The following is a 26,589-nucleotide window of genomic DNA, read 5'->3' on the forward strand; positions in this document are numbered from 1 at the left end:
AAGAATATTGAAAATGACGGCAGTTTCTACTGGTTATTGTTTTCAGGCTGGTTGCATTGGTGCTAGCTAACTACCCCAGAAGTTGCTAATAACATCTGTATCAAAGATATTTGCAAACATTTTTGATCCTGCTCTTTTGATCCTGGTCTAAATTCAAATGCTTACACAGATGTTTTCCCATTCGTTCGAACAAATAACCAACGCAGTTTTGTACAGCTTTGACAGTAATGGTGGCGCTTGGCTTGCACTGCAAATTCAGCACACACAATATTCTATAATAAATTGTTATTTGACGTGTCAAATTAAAGCTTACTTGACGGTCAAATTGTTATTTGACGTGTATCTTTTTGGACACGCAAAGACCCAAACGGCGTTCCATACGTAACAACATAGTCATAACGAAACTTTTATTCGGTCAAATAAGCCACACGTTGCAAATAAACATTTCATTTTCTGTTAACCAAATTCGACACTCTCGTTGACCTCCATACAAAAACTGAGGGCTATCTGCTGAAGAAGACAGATTTTGGGCCCAGTTATCCCATGGCAACTTTGACAAGCAAAACTAATGCCTAGAAACACATCATCGGGTCTAACCGGCCTATCGTGCCGAACTACGCATGTGCAAACCGTCAAAGTTAATGGCCCTCCTATATAGTTATTTTGGACGAAAATGAAAACGTGTCAGTTTGTCACTTTCATGAGTTTGGAGTAATAACATGTTAAACTACTTAAAACATTGTCTCGAATGTAATGTTGTGCCTTTCGATTTCAAGAAAAGTAACAACTAAGGAATAATGTTTCACTTCTCTCATTGAATTTTCTAACCCCGGCCTGGTCTGCTTGGTCTCCTTCACAAGCGTTTCCTGAAGTGTTCTGATGTTGTGACTCGGGGTTTAGAAACGATGTGCTAATGTCGCTGCTAAAGGGAAACGTTAAATACAGAAAACGACATTTCCCAGAAGTCCATGTATGGATCCTCACGTCATCTCATAAATATAAAGCTTTCGTGGGTGTAAACATATCTACAAATTCCGCCAGCTTCATCAAATGCTTCACATATCTAATGAGCTTGACTGGCTGGTTTCATTCCGCAGCAAAACATCCTCTATAATGGTGGTATCGATAGCAACCGAGCGGCATTGACCGGCGATTTCACCAGCAGACAGCAAAAGAAAACAAATTGCACGGCCTGGCTAGCTCTCTTGATTTCTCCATGGCTAGCTGGAAAACGCAAGTGGAATAATGAATGTAACGAATAAACTGCATGGGTACCTGCTGGAACTAACGTTAGCTAACTAGCTTTATTTATTTGGAGTTCGTAGTGGTCGTTGCTACTGTTAGCTTGCTTGCTAACGTTAGCGCATTCACTTGCGGAAGATGGAAAGTGTGCGTATAGTGGCTGGGGAGAGGAACCGATTGGAGGTGGATGCCCTGTCAACATCAGTCGGAATATTAGACTCGGAAATTGGACAAATAAGAAGTGGCAGCAAGTTTTTAAAGGCCAGTGGTGGTGCACTCTTCCCCGCTGGAAAAATAACTGCGACGGGGGAAGATGATGGCGGGGAGACAAAACTCTTGGGACTTGCTACCACCTCCCTACTTCACATAGCGATACGGAACGGGATTTACCAAAACCAGGCTGCTAACGCCACCAGTAGTGCTGCCAATCTCAACATGACCACCGGTAAAACACCCAACATCTACAGCCTCGTATCGGTCAGCAGCACCAGCGTGAACTCGTTGTTGACCAGGAGACGGCGGCACAAGAGGAACCTCTCGGCCGCAGCTTCGACAACCTCAAGCCCTACCGCAGTCTCCTCCGTTGGGGGAGTGAGATCCACACTGTCCGCCTCGTCTGTCAACAACACACTGAGCCTGGATAGAAAGACCTTGCTTCGCCAGAAGCAGGCGAAACAGCTCCAGCCCAACGACAAGGCGTGGGTCCGAGCTGACCTCCAGCAGGGTTGTATCCACGTCCATGACCGACTCACGCCCTCCTACCCCCGGGCAGTACTATGCACCGTGGACACCACCGCTGGGGAGATAGCGGCTCGTCTGGGGCAGCTTGTAGGTAAATGTGGAGGGATACTAAGAATGACTCGCAAAACAAGTGGTTATGTTGACCTGAACGGTAACTGCAATGGTAGCCATGGGCATATTGACTACCAACTTGGTGTGAATAAAAGTAACAACGTGAAGACCTCCTACCCAGGTTCTGTGATCTCCTACTCAGGGTCAGAAGAGAACCAACCAGTCTCTCCAATCAAGCGGCTTCATAGCAATACCAACCATGCTCAATATTACCTGGAAACAAATATATTACTTTCTGACTACAAGATACCAAGCACCTCTTCGTCTGAGGTTTATCTAAATGACAGTGAGGGTGCAGACATGGGCCTGAGTGGGGCCGACAGTTGTGGACTGTACTCAGGCTCAGACATGGAGAGTAGCACCTTTGATGATTTGAGCCCCGGTGGTCCGCGGCCCAGCCAACACCGGGACTCCCTCAGTGATGCTGCTGTCCTAGGGACAAACTCCTCAGTGCTCAGCCCGAACTTTGACTCCGCCACGGAGGAATTGGACCCATTTGGGAGTTCCTCAGACGAGGTTGAGCTTGACCCTTCCCCGACACACACTGCCAGCATCCCCACTGTCACTCAGCAACAGACCCTGGAGGGGAAATCCATGCACGTCCCAACAACTGATACCTGCAAAGCTCCTGACAACAGGCTATCAAAGTCAAACCAACTAGAAGACAAAAACGCTGCTGATGAAGGCGGGAAAACAGGTAGCACTGGAGGAGAACCCAGACTGATCAATCCCCCGTCAAGCTGCGGCAGTAGTGGCAGTAACTCACTGGCCCGACCTCTGACTGACAGAGCAGCTGTTGAACGTGACCTGGTCGTTTCAGGGGAGCAGAGAGGGGTCCTGGGCCCAGAGAAAGTCTCTCCAGCACCGGCCCTCTTCGCCCAGCTGCACGGTGGAGCTATGAGGAGGCTGGAGGATGATGAGAAGCCTCTGCAGATGCAGAATGAGTACCTCTCCAATCTGGGCTATGGAGACCCGTGGCGGGTACAGGAGGAGGGTATGGACCCAGAAATAGGCTGTCTCATACGCTTCTACGCAGGTGAGTGTGACCTTAGAAAATGTGATTCTCATTTATTATCATGGGTATTAATGAATGGTTATGTACTAGTTATAAATATTTTATGTGTGGATTTTGTTATGAAGTCCTTATGAAGGTTATTAAGTAGGCACCCTTCAAATAAAGTGTACCAGTATTTCTGTGTTGAAGGTGATTGAGGATTGGGTGGGTCAGGTGACTGTTTCAGTGCTAAATAAGGACACAGCCAGGGTAAGCAGCTTCTAGTCAGATTCTCTAGGTTAGCTTAGCTTGGTGGTTCTCCCTTGGCCCCTGCACTGCTATCCCTGCCCTGGCTATCTGTCAGTTTGATTGTGTTTGGCTAGTGCTCTGCCCATTATCATGCTGTCAACCCATTCCTAGTCCTACTAAAGCACTGTGTGTCCATCCACTACAATGGCATTATGTTTGGTCAGTCGGATTGTCAAAACAAAAAGATGAATCAATTGTTCCAGCGGCCGGAGACAATAGCCTGCCTTGTGCCTCCGAACCGCCTACACGCTCCACCCCCAACGGGGAATGATGAATAGGCAGACACATCTGGAGGTAACAGGTGTGCTCATTTTCCATGATGCCCCAAGATCACAATGATTGTTAGGAACCACTTTGGAAAAGTGTTATTGTTTTGGATGTTGTTGGAGGGAGGGTGGAGCATATGGGCAGCAGGGATCAGTATGTTTTGAGGTTAACAATAAGTAGATTTGTTTTTGACCTTATCATCTCAGATCTAACCACAGGCATTCAGATGAAAAAACAAATCCCTAACAACCAAACAGCTTATGTTTGATATTGCCTAGAACAGAGATGGGCAACTTTGATCGGGGTGGGGGCCACAAAAAAATCAGAACTCATCATGGGGGGCCTCAGTGGCTCGCGGGGTCTGCGTACCCACATTCATACACACACATGCAGCCAGAGCTGGCTCTAGCTTTTTGGGGTCCTTAAGCAACATTTTGTTGGGGGGCTGTTGAAGTTTTAGAGTTAAAGGTTAGGAAGCTTTTACTCACCAATGTAACAGTGTGGTCAAAGGCTTATTATAAACTGGGTGGTTCAATCCCTGAATGCTGATTGGCTGGAAGCCGTGATATATAAAACCGTATACCATGGGTATGACGAAACATTTATTTTTACTTCGCTAATTACGTTGGTAACCAGGCACCTCAGGGGTTTGTAGTATATTGCGTTACATCGTGCATAAGAACAGCCCTGAGCTGTGATATGTTGGCCATATACCACACCCCGTCGGGCCTTATTGCTTAAGTAACTCTTAGGTAACCAGATCATGAGTACAAACATAGTTATGTTTTTGTATTATTACATATTTATTAAAGATTCACTATGCTGAAATAACTCCACTATTTCCTGGTTGAAAAAATTTGAATAGTTTGCCTAATTTCAGTTTGTGACAAAACAAGCAAGTATAGTGTAAAGAATCATTCTACCATCTAAACCGCTGTGAAATATATTTTCCATAACCAAAACTGTAGTATTTTCAGCTGTTTGAAGCTTGTGTACAAACCTGAAAGTAAAATATGCAAAAACAAAACTTAAAAATAGGAAGCATAGAAATAGTGCACATATAACAGATCTACCACTTCTTAGACTTGATTTCAAAGAGTGACAGATCTATAACTCAAAATCAAATCAAATTTATTTATATAGCCCTTCGTACATCAGCTGATATCTCAAAGTGCTGTACAGAAACCCAGCCTAAAACCCCAAACAGCAAGCAATGCATGTGAAAGAAGCACGGTGGCTAGGAACAACTCCCTAGAAAGGCCAAAAACCTAGGAAGAAACCTAGAGAGGAACCAGGCTATGAGGGGTGGCCAGTCCTCTTCTGGCTGTGCAGGGTGGATATTATAACAGAACATGGTCAAGATGTTAAAATGTTCATAAATGACCAGCATGGTCAGATAATAATAATCATAGTAGTTGTCGAGGGTGCAACAAGCACGTCCGGTGAACAGGTCAGGGTTCCATAGCCTCAGGCAGAACAGTTGAAACTGGAGCAGCTGCACGGCCAGGTGGACTGGGGACAGCAAGGAGTCATCATGCCAGGTAGTCCTGAGGCATGGTCCTAGGGCTCAGGTCCTCCGAGAGAAAGACAGAAAGAGAGAATTAGAGAGAGCATATTTAAATTCACACAGGACACCGGATAAGACAAGAGAAATACTCCAGATGTAACAGACTGACGCTAGCCCCCCGACACATAAACTACTGCAGCATAAATACTGGAGGCTGAGACAGGAGGCATCAGAAGACACTGTGGCCCCATCCGATGATACCCCCGGACAGTGCCAAACAGGCAGGATATAACCCCACCCACTTTGCCAAAGCACAGCCCCCACACCACTAGAGGGATGTCTCCAACCACCAACTTACCGTCCTAAGACAAGGCCGAGTATAGCCCACAACGATCTCCGCCATGGCACAACCCAAGGGGGGGCGCCAACCCAGACAGGAAGACCACGTCAGTGACTCAACCCACTCAAGTGACGCACCCCTCCCATGGATGGCATGGAAGAACACCAGTAAGCCAGTGACTCAGCCCCTGTAATAGGGTTGGGGGCAGAGAATCCCAGTGGAAAGAGGGGAACCGGCAAGGCAGAGAGAGCAAGGGCGGTTCGTTGCTCCAGCCTTTCCGTTCACCTTCACACTCCTGGGCCAGACAATACTTAATCATAGGACCTACTGAAGAGATAAGTCTTCAGTAAAGACTTAAAGGTTGAGACTGAGTCTGCGTCTCTCACATTGGTAGGCAGACCATTCCATAAAAATGGAGCTCTATAGGAGAAAGCCCTACCTCCAGCCGTTTGCTTAGAAATTCTAGGGACAATTAGGAGGCCTGCGTCGTGTGACCGTAGCGTACGTGTAGGTATGTACGGCAGGACCAAATCGGAAAGATAGGTAGGAGCAAGCCCATGTAATGCTTTGTAGGTGAGCAGTAAAACTTTGAAATCAGCCCTTGCCTTAACAGGAAGCCAGTGTAGGGAGGCTAGCACTGGAGTAATATGATCACATTTTTTGGTTCTAGTCAGGATTCTAGCAGCCGTATTTAGCACTAACTGAAGTTTGTTTAGTGCTTTATCCGGGTAGCCGGAAAGTAGAGCATTGCCGTAGTCCAGCCTAGAAGTAACAAAAGCATGGATTAATTTTTCAGCGTAATTTTTGGACAGAAAGTTTCTGATTTTTGCAATGTTACGTAGATGGAAAAAAGCTGTCCTTGAAACAGTCTTGATATGTTCTTCAAAAGAGAGATCAGGGTCCAGAGTAACGCCGAGGTCCTTCACAGTTTTATTTGAGACGACTGTACAACCATCCAGATTAATTGTCAGATTCAACAGAAGATCTCTTTGTTTCTTGGGACCTAGAACAAGCATCTCTGTTTTGTCCGAGTTTAAAAGTAGAAAGTTTGCAGCCATCCACTTCTTTATATCTGAAACACGGGCTTCTAGCGAGGGCAATTTTGGGGCTTCACCATGTTTCATTGAAATGTACAGCTGTGTGTCGTCCGCATAGCAGTGAAATTTAACATTATGTTTTCGAATGACATCCCCAAGAGGTAAAATATATAGTGAAAACAATAGTGGTCATAAAACGGAACCTTGAGGAACACCGAAATTTACAATTGATTTGTCAGAGGACAAACCATTCACAGAGACAAACTGATATCTTTCCGACAGATAAGATCTAAACCAGGCCAGAACTTGTCCATGTAGACCAATTTGGGTTTCCAATCTCTCCAAAAGAATGTGGTGATCGATGGTATCAAAAGCGGCACTAAGATCTAGGAGCACGAGAACAGATGCAGAGCCTCGGTCTGACGTCATTAAAAGGTCATTTACCACCTTCACAAGTGCAGTCTCAGTGCTATGATGGGGTCTAAAACCAGACTGAAGCGTTTCGTATACATTGTTTGTCTTCAGGAAGGCAGTGAGTTGCTGAGCAACAGCTTTTTCAAAAATTTTTGAGAGGAATGGAAGATTCGATATAGGCCAATTAGTTTTTTATAATTTCTGGGTCAAGATTCGGCTTTTTCAAGAGAGGCTTTATTACTGCCACTTTTAGTGAGCTTGGTACACATCCGGTGGATAGAGAGCTATGTGAATTTTGTCAAGTCGCCCAAGAAGTTACATATTGGAGCTTTAACTTATTTCTGGATATCTTCTAAACTACCCACAATGCACTATTTCTCAACATCATATGACGGATCTACTACTGAGTTCGTATTCTGGCACGGGGGGAAAAAAGGGCAGGCGAAAAGACTTCCATATGTAAATTAATTATTAATAATACTCCCAATGAAAATCTAAAAGAAATCTCTCAGCATGTTGCCCAGTTTTATCAGAATCTGTATACATCAGCCCAGCCAACTTCCAATATGGATCTTTTCTTAGACAATGTAGCAAACATTGCTAAGAAGATAGATAATGATTTCAGGGATTTTTGTGATGATGAGGTATCTGAAATTGAGATAAAATACTGTATTAAAAGTCTTAAGGACAATAGGTCCCCTGGAAATGATGGTTTAATAAGCAAGTTTTATAAAGCATTCAATGATAAATTGATTCCTTTCATTCTTGCTATGTTTCAAGAATCAATAGAAAAAGGGGAGTTACCGGCTTCCTTAAAGCAAGGTGTAATTACTTTGATTCCCAAACCTAATAAGGATACTCTTTATATAGACAACTGGAGACCTATTAGCCTGTTGAATAATGATGGGAAATGATTACCCTTGTATTTGCTAAGAGGTTGATGCAAGGCTTGCATCATGTAATTGTTGAAGACCAATCTGATTTTATGCATGGTCGACACATTAGTAATAACATCAGGTTGATCTTAGATATGATTGACTATAATGACCTCATCCTTGATGATAGTTTTATTATGTTTGTTGATTTTTCTAAAGCTTTTGACACTGTAGAACATAAGTTTATGTTCAAAGCAATACGCAGTTTTGGGTTTGGTGACTTTTTTTTGAAAACAGTCCAAACTTTATATAGTGGTTGTACTAGCTCTGTAAAATTAGCTCACGGGACATCCCAAAGATTTGATATTGGCCGTGGCATTACGCAGGGCTGCCCAATTAGTCAAAAACATTTTTTTATTGGTTACTCAAATTATGGCTCTTCATATCAAGAAAGGGAATTTTCAAGGTGTTTCAGCACTTGGCCAGGAATTTAAACTATGTCAACTGGCTGATAGCACCATATTTTTAAGAGACAGGAATGAGGTTTCTAAAGCAGTTTCCTGTATTGAAGACTTTTCCTTAGTTTCGGGTTTGACAATTAATATCAGTAAGTCAGTCTTATTTCCACTCAAGGATTGTGTTTTACAGGAAGTATATGGTATCCCAATTAAAGATAAGGTAACTTATCTTGGAATTGTTATATGCAAGGATGAAAAACAAAGGAGTGAATTGAACTTTAACCCCATTATTGAGAAAACAAAGAAGAAATTGAACCTCTGGTTGATGAGAGATATTTTGTTTTAGGTTCGGGTTTTATTATCCAAAGCTGAAGGGTTATCCAGATCGGTTTATGTCTCGTTATCACTTGAATTACCCCCCTAAAATTGTAAAGGACTTAGATAAGATTCTTTATAATTTTATTTGGAGGAACAAGCCTCACTATCTAAGAAAATATATTCTCACTAATACCCAAGGACAAGGAGGTCTTGAGGTTTTAGATTTCAATAATCTAAATAATACTTTTTAAAAGAAATGGGATTCTGCAGTATGTTAAGAACCAGAACAGTATTTGGAATGTCTTCCCTAAGTATTTATTTCACTCTGTTGGTGGTTTAGAATTTTTGCTTCGATGTTATTTTGATATTGATAAAATCCCAGTAAAGTTGGCCAAATTCCATAAGAAGGCAATTTTAGCTTGGATGTTAGTGTATAAACACAATTTTTCCCCTCACAGAAACTTTTTATGGAACAACAAAGATATACGATTAAAAAATAAGTCTATTTTTTTCATAAATGGTTTGAGAATAAAATTATTTTGGTTGGTCAGTTACTGAATAAGGATAGATATCTACTCTCATATGGGGAATTTCTTGATAAGTTTAAAATTCCAATAACCCCGAAAGAATGTGCAATTGTTTGTGATGCGATTCCAAGGAGGGTTGTATCTCTTTTAAATTCCTCTGTGGTTGATGTAAGTAACATAGATTTACATGAAAATATATTCATTGGCAATATTAACATCAAAGATAAATGTAGTAATAAACAGATTAGGAATATGTTTTGTGATACTACAATTCCCTCAGCAAGATTATTTTGGTCAAATATCTATGGTGATATACAATGGGGGAAAGCATGGAAAATTGCTAACATATATTGTATCAGTAACAAAGTAAAGGAAGTTTCATTTAAAATGTTACATAGAATTTATCCTGTGAAACATGTTTTTGAAAGATTCAAGCTGAATATTGAATATAACTGTGATTTCTGTGGAATGGAGGAGGAGACCATTTTGCATTTGTTTTTTGCCTGTATTTAGAGTAGAATGTTTTGGATTGACATACAGAATTTTATTACAAAAAAATAGGACCGGTTGTAGTATTTAATGGTTTTGATATAATGATTTATTTTAGAAGTTCTGACATAGATAAAGATGTAGTATATTTAATTCAACTGCCAATAATACTAGGTAAATTTCACATTCACAAATGCAAATGGTCTAATTCAAAACCTAACTTTTTTCACTTTATAAATTAGTTTAAACAATATGGCACCACTTTAACTAAAATGAAAAACAAAAAGGCAATTAAAACTTGTATTATTAATGAATATGATTTGTTTGTTTAGGATTCCTGTCAATGTAAATAGTTTGTTTGCATGTGACTATTCCTCTTTTGTTTGTTGATATTTGTTATTATTTTTAAATTTTTTTAAGTATGCTGGCGCGGTAGCTAGCTCAATCTAGTTATCGTTAGCCACTAGCCAAGCTAGCATGTAATTACATTCCAGACCAAATGTTGGCGGTGGTGGATTGTAGCTCACCAATCACATGAAGTGTGATGTAAACAAGAAGCAAATGGGGCACGTGCGGCCATGCAGGATTCTCTTCAGACTTTGTGGCTGTGTTATCTAGTGGGAATCCGTTAGCACGGCAGACTGGTGCCTTCATGCGGTGGGCTCAAAACAAAAGATAAAAGCATACCTGCTTGTTCTAATTTTGTAGTACCTATGTTTTGTAAACTTTTCGTCATGTTCTCTGTGAAGTAGGCTGCAGGAGTTTTGTAATTTTTCCACCTTGTCAGAGTGCTAGCTGAGAGACATCTGGAATATATCTATACTGAACAAAAATATAAACGCAAAATTGAACAATTTCAACGATTTTACGGAGTTAAAGTTCATATAAGGAAATCGGTCAATTTAAATAAATAAATTTGGCCCTAACCTATGAATTTCATATGACTGGGCAGGGGCGCAGCCATGGGTGGGCCTGTCTCCCACTTGGCTTATGGTAGAGAAATTAACATTACATTCTCTGGCAACAGCTCTTGGGGACATTCCTGCAGTCAGCATGTCAATTGTGTGCTCCCTCAAAATTGAGACATCTGTGGCATTGTGTTGTGTGACCAAACTGCATATTTTAGAGTGGCCTTTTATTGTCCCAAGCACAAGGTGCATCTGTGTAATGATCATGTCAGGTGGATGGATTATCTTGGCAATGGAGAAATTATCACTAATAGGGATGTAAATGAATTTGTGCACAACATTTCAGAGAATCTTTTTGTGTGTATGGAACATATCTGTCATCTTTTATTTCAGCTCATGAAACATGGGACCAACACTACACATTGCGTTTTATATTTGTTTTCAGTATATTTTGGATTTCCTTGACTCTCCCTTGGCCCAGCGAACCCCCCCCCCCATAGCTAACTCAGCCAGCACTCTTACGATCAATCTGTAAACCTGCTCTCTTTTGTTTTTAATCTGTGGTTATGTTTTGGTTGTGTTAGTTGTGTTGTAGTTGGGCTCTAGTTTGCCGACCATAACTGTGGTGGCTGGCTAGGCTAATAGCTAGTTGGTTAAATAGCTAACTTAAGCTAGCTGGCTAGCTTGCTGACTAAGATAACTGCATATAGCTAACATTCTTTGATAACTGGTTTGATGGCATTATGCATTTCCAAAACGTTGGTTTACTTTAATGTAGCTGTAAGCTAGGTGTTGATAGCAACTGGCTGACTCATGTAGTGCAAACAACATTAGCAGGCTGGTATGGCTAACGTTAGCAGGCTGGTATGGCTAACGTTAGCAGGCTGGTATGGCTAACGTTAGCAGGCTGGTATGGCTAACGTTAGCAGGCTGGTATGGCTAACGTTAGCAGGCTGGTATGGCTAACGTTAGCAGGCTGGTATGGCTAACGTTAGCAGGCTGGTATGGCTAACGTTAGCAGGCTGGTATGGCTAACGTTAGCAGGCTGGTATGGCTAACGTTAGCAGGCTGGTATGGCTAACGTCAGCAGGCTGGTATGGCTAGCAACCTTGCAAGTTTATTTGTAACAATACATTGATAAAGTATTTGCTTATAAGTTAGCAGAAAATGTAATTGAAAACAGAAATCATGAGTGCAAATGATTTGGTTTAATTTGAAGTTATACATTTGAAGTTATTTCTTTTGGAGTTTACATTTATAGGGAATAGGCTGGTTTACCGGGTCCTCCATATTACATCATCCCCTGGAAAAACATTTTCCGACATGACTTCGGCATCCTTCAGAATTCTGATCGGTTTTATGTAGTAAATAGAAAATTAGGTGTAACTTTGTCTTGGGACTTTTGATGCGTTTACTAATGCAAATCTATATGTTGCATGTGGTTACATATATGCTGCCTACCCTATAATTTCCTGCAATTCTACACATTTTGCCATGGTGCAGAGAGAATTTTATAGGCCAACTAATTTCCTGAAATTGTAGTAATTTTGCCATGAAAAATTAGCAGTTTTTAATATGGTATGAGTGTGACTAACAAAATCAATGCCCCCACCCCCAAGTTGGTAATTCAACCATGATTACTACAAGTTTAGATAGCTTTCCGCTAGAATAATTTGCCAATCTAAAAATGTTTTGCTGACATGGGCTAATTGAGTGACTATCAGTGACTGACATAACGAGAACTGCTGATTCACAACGGAATTTCCAAATTGCACAATGGGTATTCTACTAATCTAGTTGAGAGTTAAGACTTTTTTTGTGTGTGGAAATTGATCCATAGGCCTACAAAAGGGGGTGGAGTTGCCCATTCCTGGCCTAGAATAACACTAGTAAAGGAGATGATCTGTTATGTGAAGGGATACATGGCTCCAGGTCTCCCAAGCGCAGGGATAGTCTAGAGAGCATTTGTACCTGTGTCTCTGTGTGAGAGTAGCTGGTGTGGGGTGCAGGGGCCTGCATTGAGCAAGACTGTGGCGTGAGAGGAAAAAGGAGAAGCACTAGCATGATTAAGGAGAGAAGGGAAGTCTTGTAATCAGGAACATACTGTTTCAGAGAGATTTCTGGACTGAAGCTCTCCATCTTTCTCTATGTCCCCCCCCGCCCCTTGTCTCGCTCTCTTTCATGCCACCCCCTCTCTCTTTCTCTCGCTCTCTCTCATGCCACCACCTCTCTATTTCTTTCTCTCTTTGCATGCCAAGTACCCATTCATTAAATTCAGAAAGTATCCATTCAGTTAAAGGGGCAATCTGCAGTTTTTAGACTTATACATTAGTCATATATTCCCATTGATTGTTTAAGAATATAACTTATACATTTCTCATACGCTTAGTACAACTGTCACTAAACCACAACCCAAAATATATAAGCTTGGTTTACACCAATGTTTGTAAATGTAAACAACCACTGTATAGCCTCAAAGCATGGTTTAAACAATCATTTTGGATACATACTATAGCTCTGTCTATGAATGTAAGAGCGGTTAGATTTCTCCAAGCCCATCCCTCAGCTTTTTACCAAAACAAGGGGTGATCACTTTTTCAACTGCAGATTAGCCCTGTAAAGGACTCTTTTAATCATTCATGTTACAGTTACAACCAGTTGACATCTGAGAGCGTTTGTACACGCATTTCCTTCTACATCAGAGTTTCCCAAACTAGGATGGGGTCATGAGAGCAAAAATTGCACTGGGTTCATAGGGGTTACTTCAGTAACCTCCGGTAGCAGCTTGATGCGGTTGTAATAAACAGAGCGGATTCTGTTTTCTTTCAAAAAATGTCGCTCTATCTTTTGAACCATTTAGGCTAAACAATATTATGACCCCATCACTGAAAGATAAGACTCTCAGGAACACATATGTGTCTGTTTCCCTCTACAATGTCCACAAGCTGCACAGAACTCATTAGACCAGGCACTAAATCAGACTGGGGGAGATCATCAATGATGATGTTCTTTTCTACACAGAAGATCATACAACATTCCCAGTACCTTTCTGATGCATTTCAGTCACTTCAAACCACACTTCCTTCATATTGAAATACTGTCAAAAGTATTGTCAGACTGATTTGTATTAGACTGTCACATCCCCAATTAAAAAAGTCAACATTGGCTGTTGATTACATCCCGCTTTTTACATTGTGTGGGTCTCGGAGAAAATGTATATTAAAATGGGGTCACGGGCCTCAACTTTGGGATCCCCTGCTTTACATTGTTGTTGTTAACGGCCTGTTGTAAGTTTGTACACACTAGCCTATAGCAACGTTGGAAGATGCCTGTTTGTTATGAAATGTATGTTAGTTATCAATAGTTACAGATCGCAACATTATTTTTGGCTCCAAGTAAGAAGGCTATTTTTTTCTGCAGTTGGTAGCGTTAGCTAGCGCTAGTCAGCTGTACCTGCGTCAAAACTCTGGTATTTTTTATCCTATAGCTCGTTCTTCATCTTCTTTTTAAATAGTGAGCCAACATGTTTTCAGCACTTTTATTTCCCTGACTTCCCAAAACTAGTTTCTCGTGCTTTCTCTTGTCTCTCTGCAGCAGGCATATAGTGAGCAATATGTTTGGAATATCAAATCGCAATAAAATCCCAGTATCGAATCGCAATACATATCGAATCACAATCATATCATTCCGGCACCTAAGTATCGTGATGATATCATATCGTTAGGTCCCTGGCTATTCCCTGCCCTAGTTTATGTAATTGTATTGGGGTGTGAAACTGGCAACGCTTTCTCCTTTCAGGGTGGGTTTTGGCATCTGTCTGGGAGTGTCAAGGCTGTTCAAGACAGATTCAAAGAGTTGATCTATTTTAGACTACTTGTGGAAATAATTGAAGGAGACTTGGGTACTCAGGTTTTGCATTGTGTGTAAGGTAAGAGTTGTGTTGCCTAGGGCTGTTCATCCTTGGCAGTCAGAGGAGTCTGAGTCAGCACATTCTGAGTGCCCCCTGGAAAAGGCATGTTGGACACACACACACACACACACACACACTGTGTGCTTTGCTGACAAGGAGAGAACAGTGAGCTGTACAGAACTCAAATTTCACCTCCTCAGTGTTGATCTACCTGCGACAGCAGACGGTATAGTCGGCTGCCTACCCGCCTGGCTCCCTTTCAGCTGAGAACTGCATTACCCAGAGGTCACTGGCTGCTCTGTCTCTGTTCCACCCCAAGGTAACGGCTCTAGCTCCACTACCCAGCCCAGCAGCTAGGGCTGTGACCGCCATGCAATTTTGGATGAGGGTGAATGGCCAGCCAAATGACTGCAGTCACCGTAAAACCCGCTCAACACTTTTAATTCTCCTCTACTCCTGACTGCATGTGCTGTCATAAAAATAGAATGAATAGTACGGGTGTCCCAATTCCAGTCAATGATGGCGTAATGGGTGGACTGGCGGTCATTGCAAGAAAAAAAGCAGGAAGTAAAAGCAAGAAGTGTACCCATCAATATGTGCTGTGATTTGTTGATTCAACTCAACTGACATTACAAAAATACATTTCTTTGCATGAGCCAAATCAGTTAGCATCATTTAAATGAACATTCCACATTACCATATAAATTATTTAATCACAATACCAGGCGAGTGTGCCCATGAGTTTACCAGTGCAATTGGCTGACCGTCCCGTCTTCAGTCCAGGCGTTTGTTCCCAAAAACTAAAATCGTACAAAAAACAGTTATGACGGTTATTTTATTTTTATGATGGTCTTCCACCATAACCGTCGGTTACACAGTTATATGGTAATTGTGCCAGCCCTACCTGAAGCTGGGCTTCTCTGCCCCTCTCAGACAGCCCTGTATCCCCCTTGTGGTTGTGGATCTTTACTCCCCTTAGCAACGTGGGTGGATTTACATGTGCTAGCGTTGTTTTAATAGTATTGGATTGCACAAAAACAGTCTGTGGGAAACCAGAAATGAAATACAACTCCATTTCAACTTACTGTTCCGGTGGCCAGGACGGATGGTCGTTATGACAGGGAATTTGAGACAAAATATCTGAAGGATTGTATTATTAAACAGACTTTCCAAAACGTGGGTCTGTTTACCTCATGTCAAAACTAAAGTCCCACACAAGTTATTCCTCTTTTGTCCACATATGGCACACATGCATAACTTTTATTTTGAGGTAAGGAGGGAGGAGGTAGGTCTACAACAGACCCACGTTTGGAAAGTATGTTTAATAATACGATTCTTTTAGATATTTTGTCTCAAATTCCCTTCGTCATAATGACCATCCTGCCTACCGGCACAGTAAGTTGAAATGGAATTGAATTTCATTTCTGGCTTTGCACGGACTGTTTTTGTGCAATCCAGTACAATTAAAAGCACCGCTAGCGCATGTAAATCCACCCGCGTTGCTACAAACACCTACTCCCCTGGCTGTGGTTTAACTTGACAACCTCACACACCCAAAACGTTCTTGTACTTCTGTCTGTATAATCATAGAAAGAAAGTGTTAATGATTTGAGTGTGAAAAGAAAGTTAGTTATGGAGTTTAATGTTCATGTTGTGGACACTAGAAGTTTATGTGTATGTATTGTTGAGAATGGGAATCCATGGACAGTCCTTGGAGACTGCTTGTTGGGGACAGTTATTTGAGGCATGTGTGACTGAAAGGGTGGGCTGTCTTCTGGATGCCTAAGGTCAAACACAGACAGGACATTGGATAAGAGTTAGGATGTTTGGGATGCCTTTAGAAGGTTCTTGGACATAAGGGAAGGGCGAGGACGACAGAAGTGCTAAGAATGTCTACTCCGTCCGACTCTGTCTCAGACAGGAAGTGGTCATGGGGGACAGGATGTTGCTCTGAGGATAGGAATGGGCGGAAGGAAAGGGCGTACATGTATACATACAGTGTGTGTGTGTGCGCATTAGCACAGACTATGTTTACACTACTCCAACTAGAGTGGTTTAAGTTTACATTACATTACAGGAGGATGTACGGTTGTCTAAAATTAGCCTATACCATTGTGTGTTAAATTGGTGCACAAAATGCTGTTGTATGTAGGCCTGTCACTAGTGGCCTGATCAGAGGATGAGCACATCATTGTATGTAGGATTGTCACTAGTGGCCTGATCAGAGGATGAGCACATCATTGTATGTAGGCTTGTCACTAGTGGCCTGATCAGAGGATGAGCACATCATTGTATCTAGGCTTGTCACTAGTGGCCTGATCAGAGGATGAGCACATCATTGTATGTAGGCTTGTCACTAGTGGCCTGATCAGAGGATGAGCACATCATTGTATCTAGGCTTGTCACTAGTGGCCTGATCAGAGGATGAGCACATCATTGTATCTAGGCCTGTCACTAGTGGCCTGATCAGAGGATGAGCACATCATTGTATCTAGGCCTGTCACTAGTGGCCTGATCAGAGGATGAGCACATCATTGTATCTAGGCTTGTCACTAGTGGCCTGATCAGAGGATGAGCACATCATTGTATCTAGGCTTGTCACTAGTGGCCTGATCAGAGGATGAGCACATCATTGTATGTAGGCTTGTCACTAGTGGCCTGATCAGAGGATGAGCACATCATTGTATGTAGGCTTGTCACTAGTGGCCTGATCAGAGGATGAGCACATCATTGTATGTAGGCTTGTCACTAGTGGCCTGATCAGAGGATGAGCACATCATTGTATCTAGGCCTGTCACTAGTGGCCTGATCAGAGGATGAGCACATCATTGTGTGTAGGCTTGTCGCTAGTGGCCTGATCAGAGGATGAGCACATCATTGTATCTAGGATTGTCACTAGTGGCCTGATCAGAGGCTACCGAGTGGCGCAGCGGTCTAAGGCACTGCATCTCAGTGCTTGAGGCGTCACTACAGATACCCTGATTCGATTGGGAGTCCCATAGGGCGGCGCACAATTGTCCCAGGATCGTCCGGGTTTGGCCGGTGTAGGCCGTCATTGTAAATAAGAAATTGTAGTAAAAGAATTTGTAGTAAAAATAAAATTATAGCACATCATTGTATGTAGGCCTGTAACCAGTTGCCTGATCAGAGGATGAGCACATTCATTAGGGAGAGGGGTGTGTGGGTGGAGGATTCCTCAAGCATGTATGAGCCCCAAACCCTCCATCAGTAGCTCTTTTTGTGTAAGGCTGCCCATCCTTTGTTGTACCATCATTTACTTACTCTGAACATTATTTTCGTGCTGTGGCCATGTTGATGGAACCGGTGGTCTGGAACCAGTGGTCTCTGAAGTAGGGGGAGAGCAGCCAGATCAAGGGTACATCCCAAAAGGTACCTTATTCCCTATTAGGTAAAAAGTAGTGCACTAGGGAATAGGTGGCCATTTATGATGCAAGCCAGATAGGCTGTAGGGACTCTGGGTAGACCAGATAGCTCTGCCTGAGACCAGAAACAGCCCCATGGAGGGGTGCGGGACTTGTCCCTAGAGCCGTGGGAGCGGACAGAAAAGGAGCAGGGGGAGGGCGGGGATGCTAATGAGGACACGCCACATTCTCTCTGAGAGGGCATTGTTTGGAATAACGTAATCCTCTCCTCTCTGGGCTGGGGGAATCATTTTTTTTTACCCTCTGGTCTCGCTCTTGCGCGCTCTTTCTCTCACTCTGCTCTGTTTATACCTCCAGTCCCCCCTTCATTACCCTGCCAACCATCATATAAACACTTCTGGCCTGGCTGCTCTATCTGTATGGTCTATAACCATAATCTTCACTATGTTGAAGTGGACTGGAGTCCCTGTGTAGATAACTTCACACATTCCATACATTCCACAGGGCTGTTGTAGAGTGGACAGACCTGACTGTGCTGTAGATGGCTCTATCTTCTCATCTTTAGTCTGTCCTCTGGGGGTGTCCATCTTCACCCTTCTCTCTTAAAGAGATAGAGGGCTACAGGATACCAAAATGCAGCCTCTGGCCAGGGCTGGGCATCCTTTTGGTCGTTTGTGTGTGTTTTGGTGTTACTGGTATGTAATGAACATTGATGAATAGCACAGCAGTCTATAGGACTTTGTCTAGAATGTCTTTCTTTTCCCCCTCCATCCCTCCCTCCCTCTCTCTATCCCCAAGCAAAGCACTGGAACACCTGAGAGCACGTGTGAGGCGTAGAGGGTATCAGAGGACGAAAACCGTCAATCTCAGGAAAATATGATCATGCACAAACACACACACAAAGGGTTCTATAAGAAGAAACTGAGAAGCAGACAGATCTGGTTCAGTTAGCTGCTTTCATTCTTATTTTCTTTCTCCCTCTCTCCCTCTCTCTATCCCTTGCTCTCCCTCTTCCCCTTAGCCTCTCTCTAAAACTGGCTCCCGTGCGTGCGCAGGGGTACCATTAACACAGAATTCAGAGCCCCCCCCACCAAAAATAAAGACAACGCAGAAATATCTTGCCGCGTTTTGTAAACGCAGATCCAAAATGCTTATTGTAATTTCTGCTCGACATCAGAATCATTTTGTGCTTCTGTTGCACTTCTCCACTCGGATGAGAATTGACGAACAGGGCATTCTATTGGCAGACAGCACTCTGACTGATGTGTAACTACTTTCTCTGGTACTTTTCTCGGTGGAGCCTACTTCTCTATGGTAAAATGCAAGATTAACTTCAAGTGTAACAGGAAATGTAGCTGTCTACGTTCTTTCCATGATAAACATTTAGAAATAATGTTTATTCTGACCTTTTTCATTGTAAGCTCATTTACTTGTGTGGCTTCGATCCAAATAGCGTTGCACTTCTGTGGTCATCTGATGAAAATGAAGCTATTTTCTGCCAAATGTGTTGCAATAATGTATTCTCTGTGAAGGAAAACTATGGTTGCACGCCCCTGATCTCTATTGAATATAAAACGCAGGTGAAATGGTTTAAAACAGTTTTTTTGGTCTGCATTATGAAAATGCTGATTGCGGAACTCAACATGACCCCTGGTATGTGTGAGTGGGTGACAGCCTACATGAGAGCACACCCATTCTTAAAGCGCTAAAAATAGTTTTTCTACACACACCTTAGTGCTGCTAAATATGCACTCCACCAAGCACTGACCCAGTCAGTACTACAGGAGCTCCATCTGCTGCAGTTCTGGCTCAGACAAGGCTTATTTGCTACCTGTGCATGTGGTGGCCAAGGTTAAGACTTCCCTGGGACACAACGAGGCACACACACACATACACACACACACACTCACAGAGAGACACACACACACAGAGAGAGAGAGACCCTCTCTCTCCCCCATCCCTGTCTATCTTACTTGGAAGATTCTTCTTAAACATCTTTCTCTCAGCAGGAGCATCTGAGATTTTATGTTATTGTTTGTTTTCTCCAACCCCCCTCCCTCCAGGTAAGCCGCAGTGTGTGGGTGGAGCAGACCGGGTGCAGCTGACGGGTGTGTTTAATGTGAGGAAGGGTAAGCTGGCCCTGCCTGTCAACCGGTGGTCACGACGACACGTCACCCTGAGTGGCACCTGTCTCATCGTCTCTTCCGTCAAATACGCTCACACCGGCAAGATGCACATCCTGCCCCTCATCGGTGGAAAGGTACTGAACACACACACACACCAGGGTTTCCGTTAGGAAAATGTGATGCCAGACAACATGACCAGGAAGATTTTAATTTACTGGCTGTTTTTGAGAAATTTACCGGACCCATATGCATTGGGTTACTCTCTGAGCGATGTACTGGACCCATATGCATTGGGTTACTCTCTGAGCGATGTACTGGACCCATATGCATTGGGTTACTCTCTGAGCGATGTACTGGACCCATATGCATTGGGTTACTCTCTGAGCGATGTACTGGACCCATATGCATTGGGTTACTCTCTGAGCGATGTACTGGACCCATATGCATTGGGTTACTCTCTGAGAGATGTACTGGACCCATATGCATTGGGTTACACTCTGAGCGATGTACTGGACCCATATGCATTGGGTTACTCTCTGAGAGATGTACTGGACCCATATGCATTGGGTGCATAACCCATTAGAGCATCCACCCACCGTGCTCACAATGACAGTAATCCCATTTAGATTGTAGTAATGAATCTTAGCAGAACATGAATGACAGTAATCCCATTTAGATTGTAGTAATGCATTTTAGCAGAACATGAATGACAGTAATCCCATTTAGATTGTAGTAATGCATTTTAGCAGAACATGAATGACAGTAATCCCATTTAGATTGTAGTAATGAATCTTAGCAGAACATGAATGACAGTAATCCCATTTGGATTGTAGTAATGCATTTTAGCAGAACATGAATGACAGTAATCCCATTTGGATTGTAGTAATGCATTTTAGCAGAACATGAATGACAGTAATCCCATTTAGATTGTAGTAATGCATTTTAGCAGAACATGAATGACAGTAATCCCATTTAGATTGTAGTAATGCATTTTAGCAGAACATGAATGACAGTAATCCCATTTAGATTGTAGTAATGCATTTTAGCAGAACATGAATGACAGTAATCAGATTTAGATTGTAGTAATGCATTTTAGCAGAACATGAATGACAGTAATCCCATTTAGATTGTAGTAATGAATCTTAGCAGAACATGAATGACAGTAATCCCATTTAGATTGTAGTAATGAATCTTAATAGATAGATAGATAATGTGTCTTGTGTATAATTACAAGTCTCTCTCCAGAATGCACTCAGCTGTCTCCTGCCAATTCTTGCACATTCATTGTGTGATTTTGTTTTGTTCTTTGATTGTTTATTTTGATAAATTCTCCATTTACATACAGTGCCTTTCAAAAGTATTCAGACCCCTTGACTTTCTCCACATTTGTTACATTACAGCCTTATTCTAAAATTGATTAAATAAATAAAAATCCTCAGCAATCTACACACAATACCCCATAATGACAAAGCGAAAGCAGTTTTTTTTTTGAATTTTCAAATGTATTAAAAGTAAAAAACATAACTTATTTACATAAGTATTCAGACCCTTTGCTATGAGACTCGAAGTTGAGCTCCGGTGCATCCTGTTTCCATTGATCATCCTTGAAATGTTTCTGGAAATTGATTGGAGTCCACCTGTGGTAAATTCAATTCATTGGACATGATTTGGAAAGGCACACACCTGTCTATATAAGGTTCCACAGTTGACAGTGCATGTCAGAGCAAAAACCAAACCATGAAGAGGAGCCTACCAGACGAGCAAAATTATTTTTATGCTCTCTTCGAGGCAAGCAAAGCATGTATGAGAGCTCCAGCTGTTCTGGACGACTGTGTGATAATGCTCTCGGTAGCCGACATGACCAAGACCTTTAAACAGGTCAACATTCACAAAGCCGCGGGGCCAGACGGATTACCAGGATGTGGACCAACTGGCAAGTGTCTTCACTGACATTTTCAACCTCTCCCTGACTGAGTCAGTAATATCTACATGTTTCAAGCAGACCACCATAGTCCCTGTGCCCAAGGAAGCGAAGGGAACCTACCTAAATGATTACCGCCCCGTAGCACTCACGTCGGTAGCCATGAAGTGTTTTGAAAGGCTGGTCATGGCTCCCATCAACAGCATCATCCCAGAAACCCTAGACCCACTCCAATTTGCATAGCGCCCTAACAGATCCACAGATCATGCAATCTCTATTGCACTCCACACTGCCCTTTCCCACCTGGACAAAAGGAACACCTATGAGAATGCTGTTCATTGACTACAGCTCAGCGTTTAACACCATAGTGCCCTCGAAGCTCATCACTAAGCTAAGGACCCTGGGACTGAACACCTCCCTCTGCAACTGGATCCTGGACTTCCTGACGGGCCACCCCCAGGTTGTAAGGATAGGCAACAACATGTCTGCCACGCTGATCCTCAACACTGGGGCCCCTCAGGGGTGCATGCTTAGTCCCCTCCTGTTCACCTATGACTGCGTGGCCAAACACAACTCAAATCAAATGTTATTTGTCACATGCGCCGAATACAACAGGTTTAGACCTTACAGCGAAATGCTTACTTACAAGCCCTTAACCAACAATGCAGTTTTAAGAAAATGCCCCCCCCCCCAAAAAAAAATATGAAAGATATAATTAACGAACAGCAGTAAAATATCAATAGCGGGGCTATTTACAGGGGGTACCGGTACAGAGTCAATGTGCGGGGGCACCGGTGTCGAGGTAATATGTACATGTAGGTAGAGTTTAAAGTGACTATGCATAGATAATTAAAGAGAGTACAGCAGTGTAGAAGGAGGGGGGGCAATGCAAATAGTCTGGGTAGCCATTTGATTAGATGTTCAGGAGTCTTATGGCTTGGGGGTAGAAGCTGTTTAGAAGCCTCTTGGACATAGAGTTGGCGCTCCGGTACCGCTTGCCGTGCGGTAGCAGAGAGAACAGTCTATGACTAGGGTGGCTGGAGTCTTTGATCATTTTTATAGGTGCAAGCTTGGTCCTCCTTTTCCTGTATTCCACAGTCATCTCCTTGATTGTCTTGATTATGTTGAGGGAGAGGTTGTTGTCCTTGCACCACACGATCAGGTCTCTGTCTCATCGTTGTCGGTGATCAGGCCTACCACTGTTGTCATCGGCAAACTTAATGATGGTGTTGGAGTCGTGCCTGGCCGTGCAGTTATGAGTGAACAGGGAGTACGGGAGGGGACTGAGCACGCACCCCTGAGGGGCCCCCATGTTGAGGATCAGTGTGGCGGATGTGTTGTTACCTACCCTTACCACATTGTGGTGGCCCGTCAGGAAGTCCAGGATCCAGTTGCAGAGGGAGGTGTTTAGTCCCAGGGTCCTTAGCTTAGTGATGAGCTTTGAGGCCACTATGGTGTTGAAAGCTGAGCTGTAGTCAATGAATAGCATCATTAAGTTTGCTGACGACACAATAGTGTTAAACCTGATTACCGACAACGATGAGACAGCCTATAGGGAGGAGGTCAGAGACCTGGCAGTGTGGTGCCAGGACAACAACCTCTCTCTCTCTCTCTCTCAATGTGAGCAATATAAAGGAGCGGATCGTGGACGACAGGAAAAGGTGGGCCGAACAGGCCCCCACTGACGGGGCTATAGTGGAGCAGGTCGAGAGTTTCAAGTTCCTTAGTGAACATATCACCAACGAACTATCATGGTCCAAACACACCAAGACAGTCGTAAAGAGGGCACGACAACACCTCAGGAGACTGAACCGCTGAGTGATAAAGTGCATAGCTCGTAAAAATCGTCTGTCTTCAGTTGCAACACACACTACCGTATTCCAAACTGCATCTGGAAGCAATGTCAGCACAAGAACTGTTCGTCGAGAGCTTCATGAAATGGTTTTCCATGGCCGAGCAGCCATTTTCAAGCCTAGGATCACCATGCACAATGCCAAGCGTCTGCTGGAGAGGTGTAAAGCTCGCCGCTATTGGACTCGGGAGCAGTGGAAATGTTATCACACCTCATCTGGCAGTCCGAAGGACAAATCTGTGTTTGGCGGATGCTAGGAGATTGCTACCTGCCCGAATGCATAGTGCCATCTGTACATTTTGGAGGAGGAATAATGGTCTGGGGCTGTTTTTCATGTTTTGCGCTAGGCCCCTTAGTTCCAATGAAGGGGAATCTTAATGCTACAGCATACAATGACATTCTAGACAATCCTGTGCTTCCAACTTTTTGGGGAAGGCCCTTTCCTGTTTCAGCATGAGATTTCCTCCATACACAAAGCGGTGTCCATACAGAAATACACTGCTCAAAAAAATAAAGGGAACACTTAAACAACACAATGTAACTCCAAGTCAATCACACTTCTGTGAAATCAAACTGTCGACTTAGGAAGCAACACTGATTGACAATAAATTTCACATGCTGTTGTGCAAATGGAATAGACAACAGGTGGAAATTATAGGCAATTAGCAAGACACCCCCAATAAAGGAGTGGTTCTGCAGATGGGGACCACAGACCACTTCTCAGTTCCTATGCTTCCTGGCTGATGTTTTGGTCACTTTTGAATGCTGGCGGTGCTTTCACTCTAGTGGTAGCATGAGACGGAGTCTACAACCCACACAAGTGGCTCAGGTAGTGCAGCTCATCCAGGATGGCACATCAATGCGAGCTGTGGCAAGAAGGTTTGCTGTGTCTGTCAGCGTAGTGTCCAGAGCACGGAGGCGCTACCAGGAGACAGGCCAGTACATCAGGAGACGTGGAGGAGGCCGTAGGAGGGCAACAACCCAGCAGCAGGACCGCTACCTCCGCCTTTGTGCAAGGAGGAGCAGGAGAAGCACTGCCAGAGCCCTGCAAAATGACCTCCAGCAGGCCACAAATGTGCATGTGTCTGCTCAAATGGTCAGAAACAGACTCCATGAGGGTGGTATGAGGGCCCGACGTCCACAGGTGGGGGTTGTGCTTACAGCCCAACACCGTGCAGGATGTTTGGCATTTGCCAGAGAACACCAAGATTGTCAAATTCGCCACTGGCGCCCTGTGCTCTTCACAGATGAAAGCAGGTTCACACTGAGCACGTGACAGAGTCTGGAGATGCCGTGGAGAACGTTCCGCTGCCTGCAACATCCTCCAGCATGACCGGTTTGGCGGTGGGTCAGTCATGGTGTGGGGTGGCATTTCTTTGGGGGGCCACTTTGCGGTTGGCCCTGGGTTCCTCCTAATGCAAGACAATGCTAGACCTCATGTGGCTGGAGTGTGTCAGCAGTTCCTGCAAGAGGAAGGCATTGATGCTATGGACTGGCCCGCCCGTTCCCCAGACCTGAATCCAATTGAGCACATCTGGGACATCATGTCTCGCTCCATCCACCAATGCCACGTTGCACCACAGACTGTCCAGGAGTTGGCAGATGCTTTAGTCCAGGTCTGGGAGGAGATCCCTCAGGAGACCATCCGCCACCTCATCTGGAGCATGCCCAGGCGTTGTAGGGAGGTCATACAGGCACGTGGAGGCCACACACACTACTGAGCCTCATTTTGATTTGTTTTAAGGACATTACATCAAAGTTGGATCAGCCTGTAGTGTGGTTTTCCACTTTAATTTTGAGTGTGACGCCAAATCCAGACCTCCATGGGTTGATAAATTGGATTTCCATTGATTATTTTTGTGTGATTTTGTTGTCAGCACATTCAACTATGTAAAGAAAAAAGTATTTAATAAGATTATTTCTTTCATTCAGATCTAGGATGTGTTGTTTAAGTGTTCCCTTTATTTTTTTGAGCAGTATAGTTTGTTGAGATCGGTGTTGTAGAACCTCAACCCCATCGAACACCTTTGGGATGAATTGGAACACAGACTGCGAGCCAGGCATAATCGTCCAACATCAGTGCCCGACCGCACGAATGCTTTTGTGGCTGAATGGAAGCAAGTCCCCGCAGCCATGTTCCAACATCTAGTGGAAAGCCTTCCCAGAAGAGTGGAGGCTGTTATAGCAGCGAAGGGGGACCAACTCCATATTAATGCCCATGATTTTGGAATGAGATGTTCGATGAGCAGGTGTCCACATACTTTTGTAATGTAGTGTATATCCGGTGGAAACATAAAATACCTCAACACCTTTCCCTTGTGCAAAAACAGATGTCTGTCCTGAGCTCACTGGCACAGGAAACTCTGAGGGCCCGGAATACGCTACTTGATACAATGTTGCAGGTTCGCTAGTCATCGCTCAGGTCAAGACCGATTTTAAAAAGGGAGGCAGAGTAGAGAGATGAATGCGATTGAAAGAATCTGCATTTTCATCAGGATATTTTCTACTTTTTTATTTGTTGAATTTATGTAGGCTATTTTTACTTAGTTGACAATAGAAGGAATAGGCCTATTGCTGCATTGCTTAGGCACTCTGAGTTCGATGCGCTTATTTATTTAGTCGCCAGTGGATCACGATGTATCAATGTGTCCGAATGGCTGGTGCTCTCGCATTAGTTTAATATTTACTTTTAGATTTTTAGCATTTTAATTCAGATTTTACAAAACAAAAACGTTATTATTGAAAGTAAATTGTTCCACGAAAATATGCACAGTAAAATCATAACTGGCACGCAGATCGGTAGGAATGGTAGGATAAATTGTTTTCCCCTATGACGTCGTTATTAAAGAATTGCCTTTGT

At 43.3% G+C, this 26,589-nt stretch overlaps 1 protein-coding gene across 3 annotated transcripts in view; it reads left to right on the top strand.

The window, feature by feature from the left end:
* Nucleotides 1-889: 889 nt before the first annotated feature.
* LOC106560398 (PH domain leucine-rich repeat protein phosphatase 1) overlaps nucleotides 890-26,589 on the top strand; it is a 53,560-nt gene continuing 27,860 nt past the window's right edge. The window contains exons 1-2 of one of the 3 annotated variants that reach the window (XM_014123277.2): nucleotides 890-3,130; nucleotides 19,894-20,090. In XM_014123277.2, coding sequence (XP_013978752.2) covers nucleotides 1,381-3,130; nucleotides 19,894-20,090 — 1,947 coding nt within the window. In that variant the 5' untranslated portion in view covers nucleotides 890-1,380. The remainder of the gene's footprint in view (nucleotides 3,131-19,893; nucleotides 20,091-26,589) is intronic. The other 2 variants (XM_014123276.2, XM_014123278.2) reach the window with 2 other exon arrangements.

Source organism: Salmo salar, chromosome ssa10 (assembly GCF_905237065.1).
Source record: "Salmo salar chromosome ssa10, Ssal_v3.1, whole genome shotgun sequence".
Taxonomy (NCBI): Eukaryota; Metazoa; Chordata; class Actinopteri; order Salmoniformes; family Salmonidae; genus Salmo; species Salmo salar.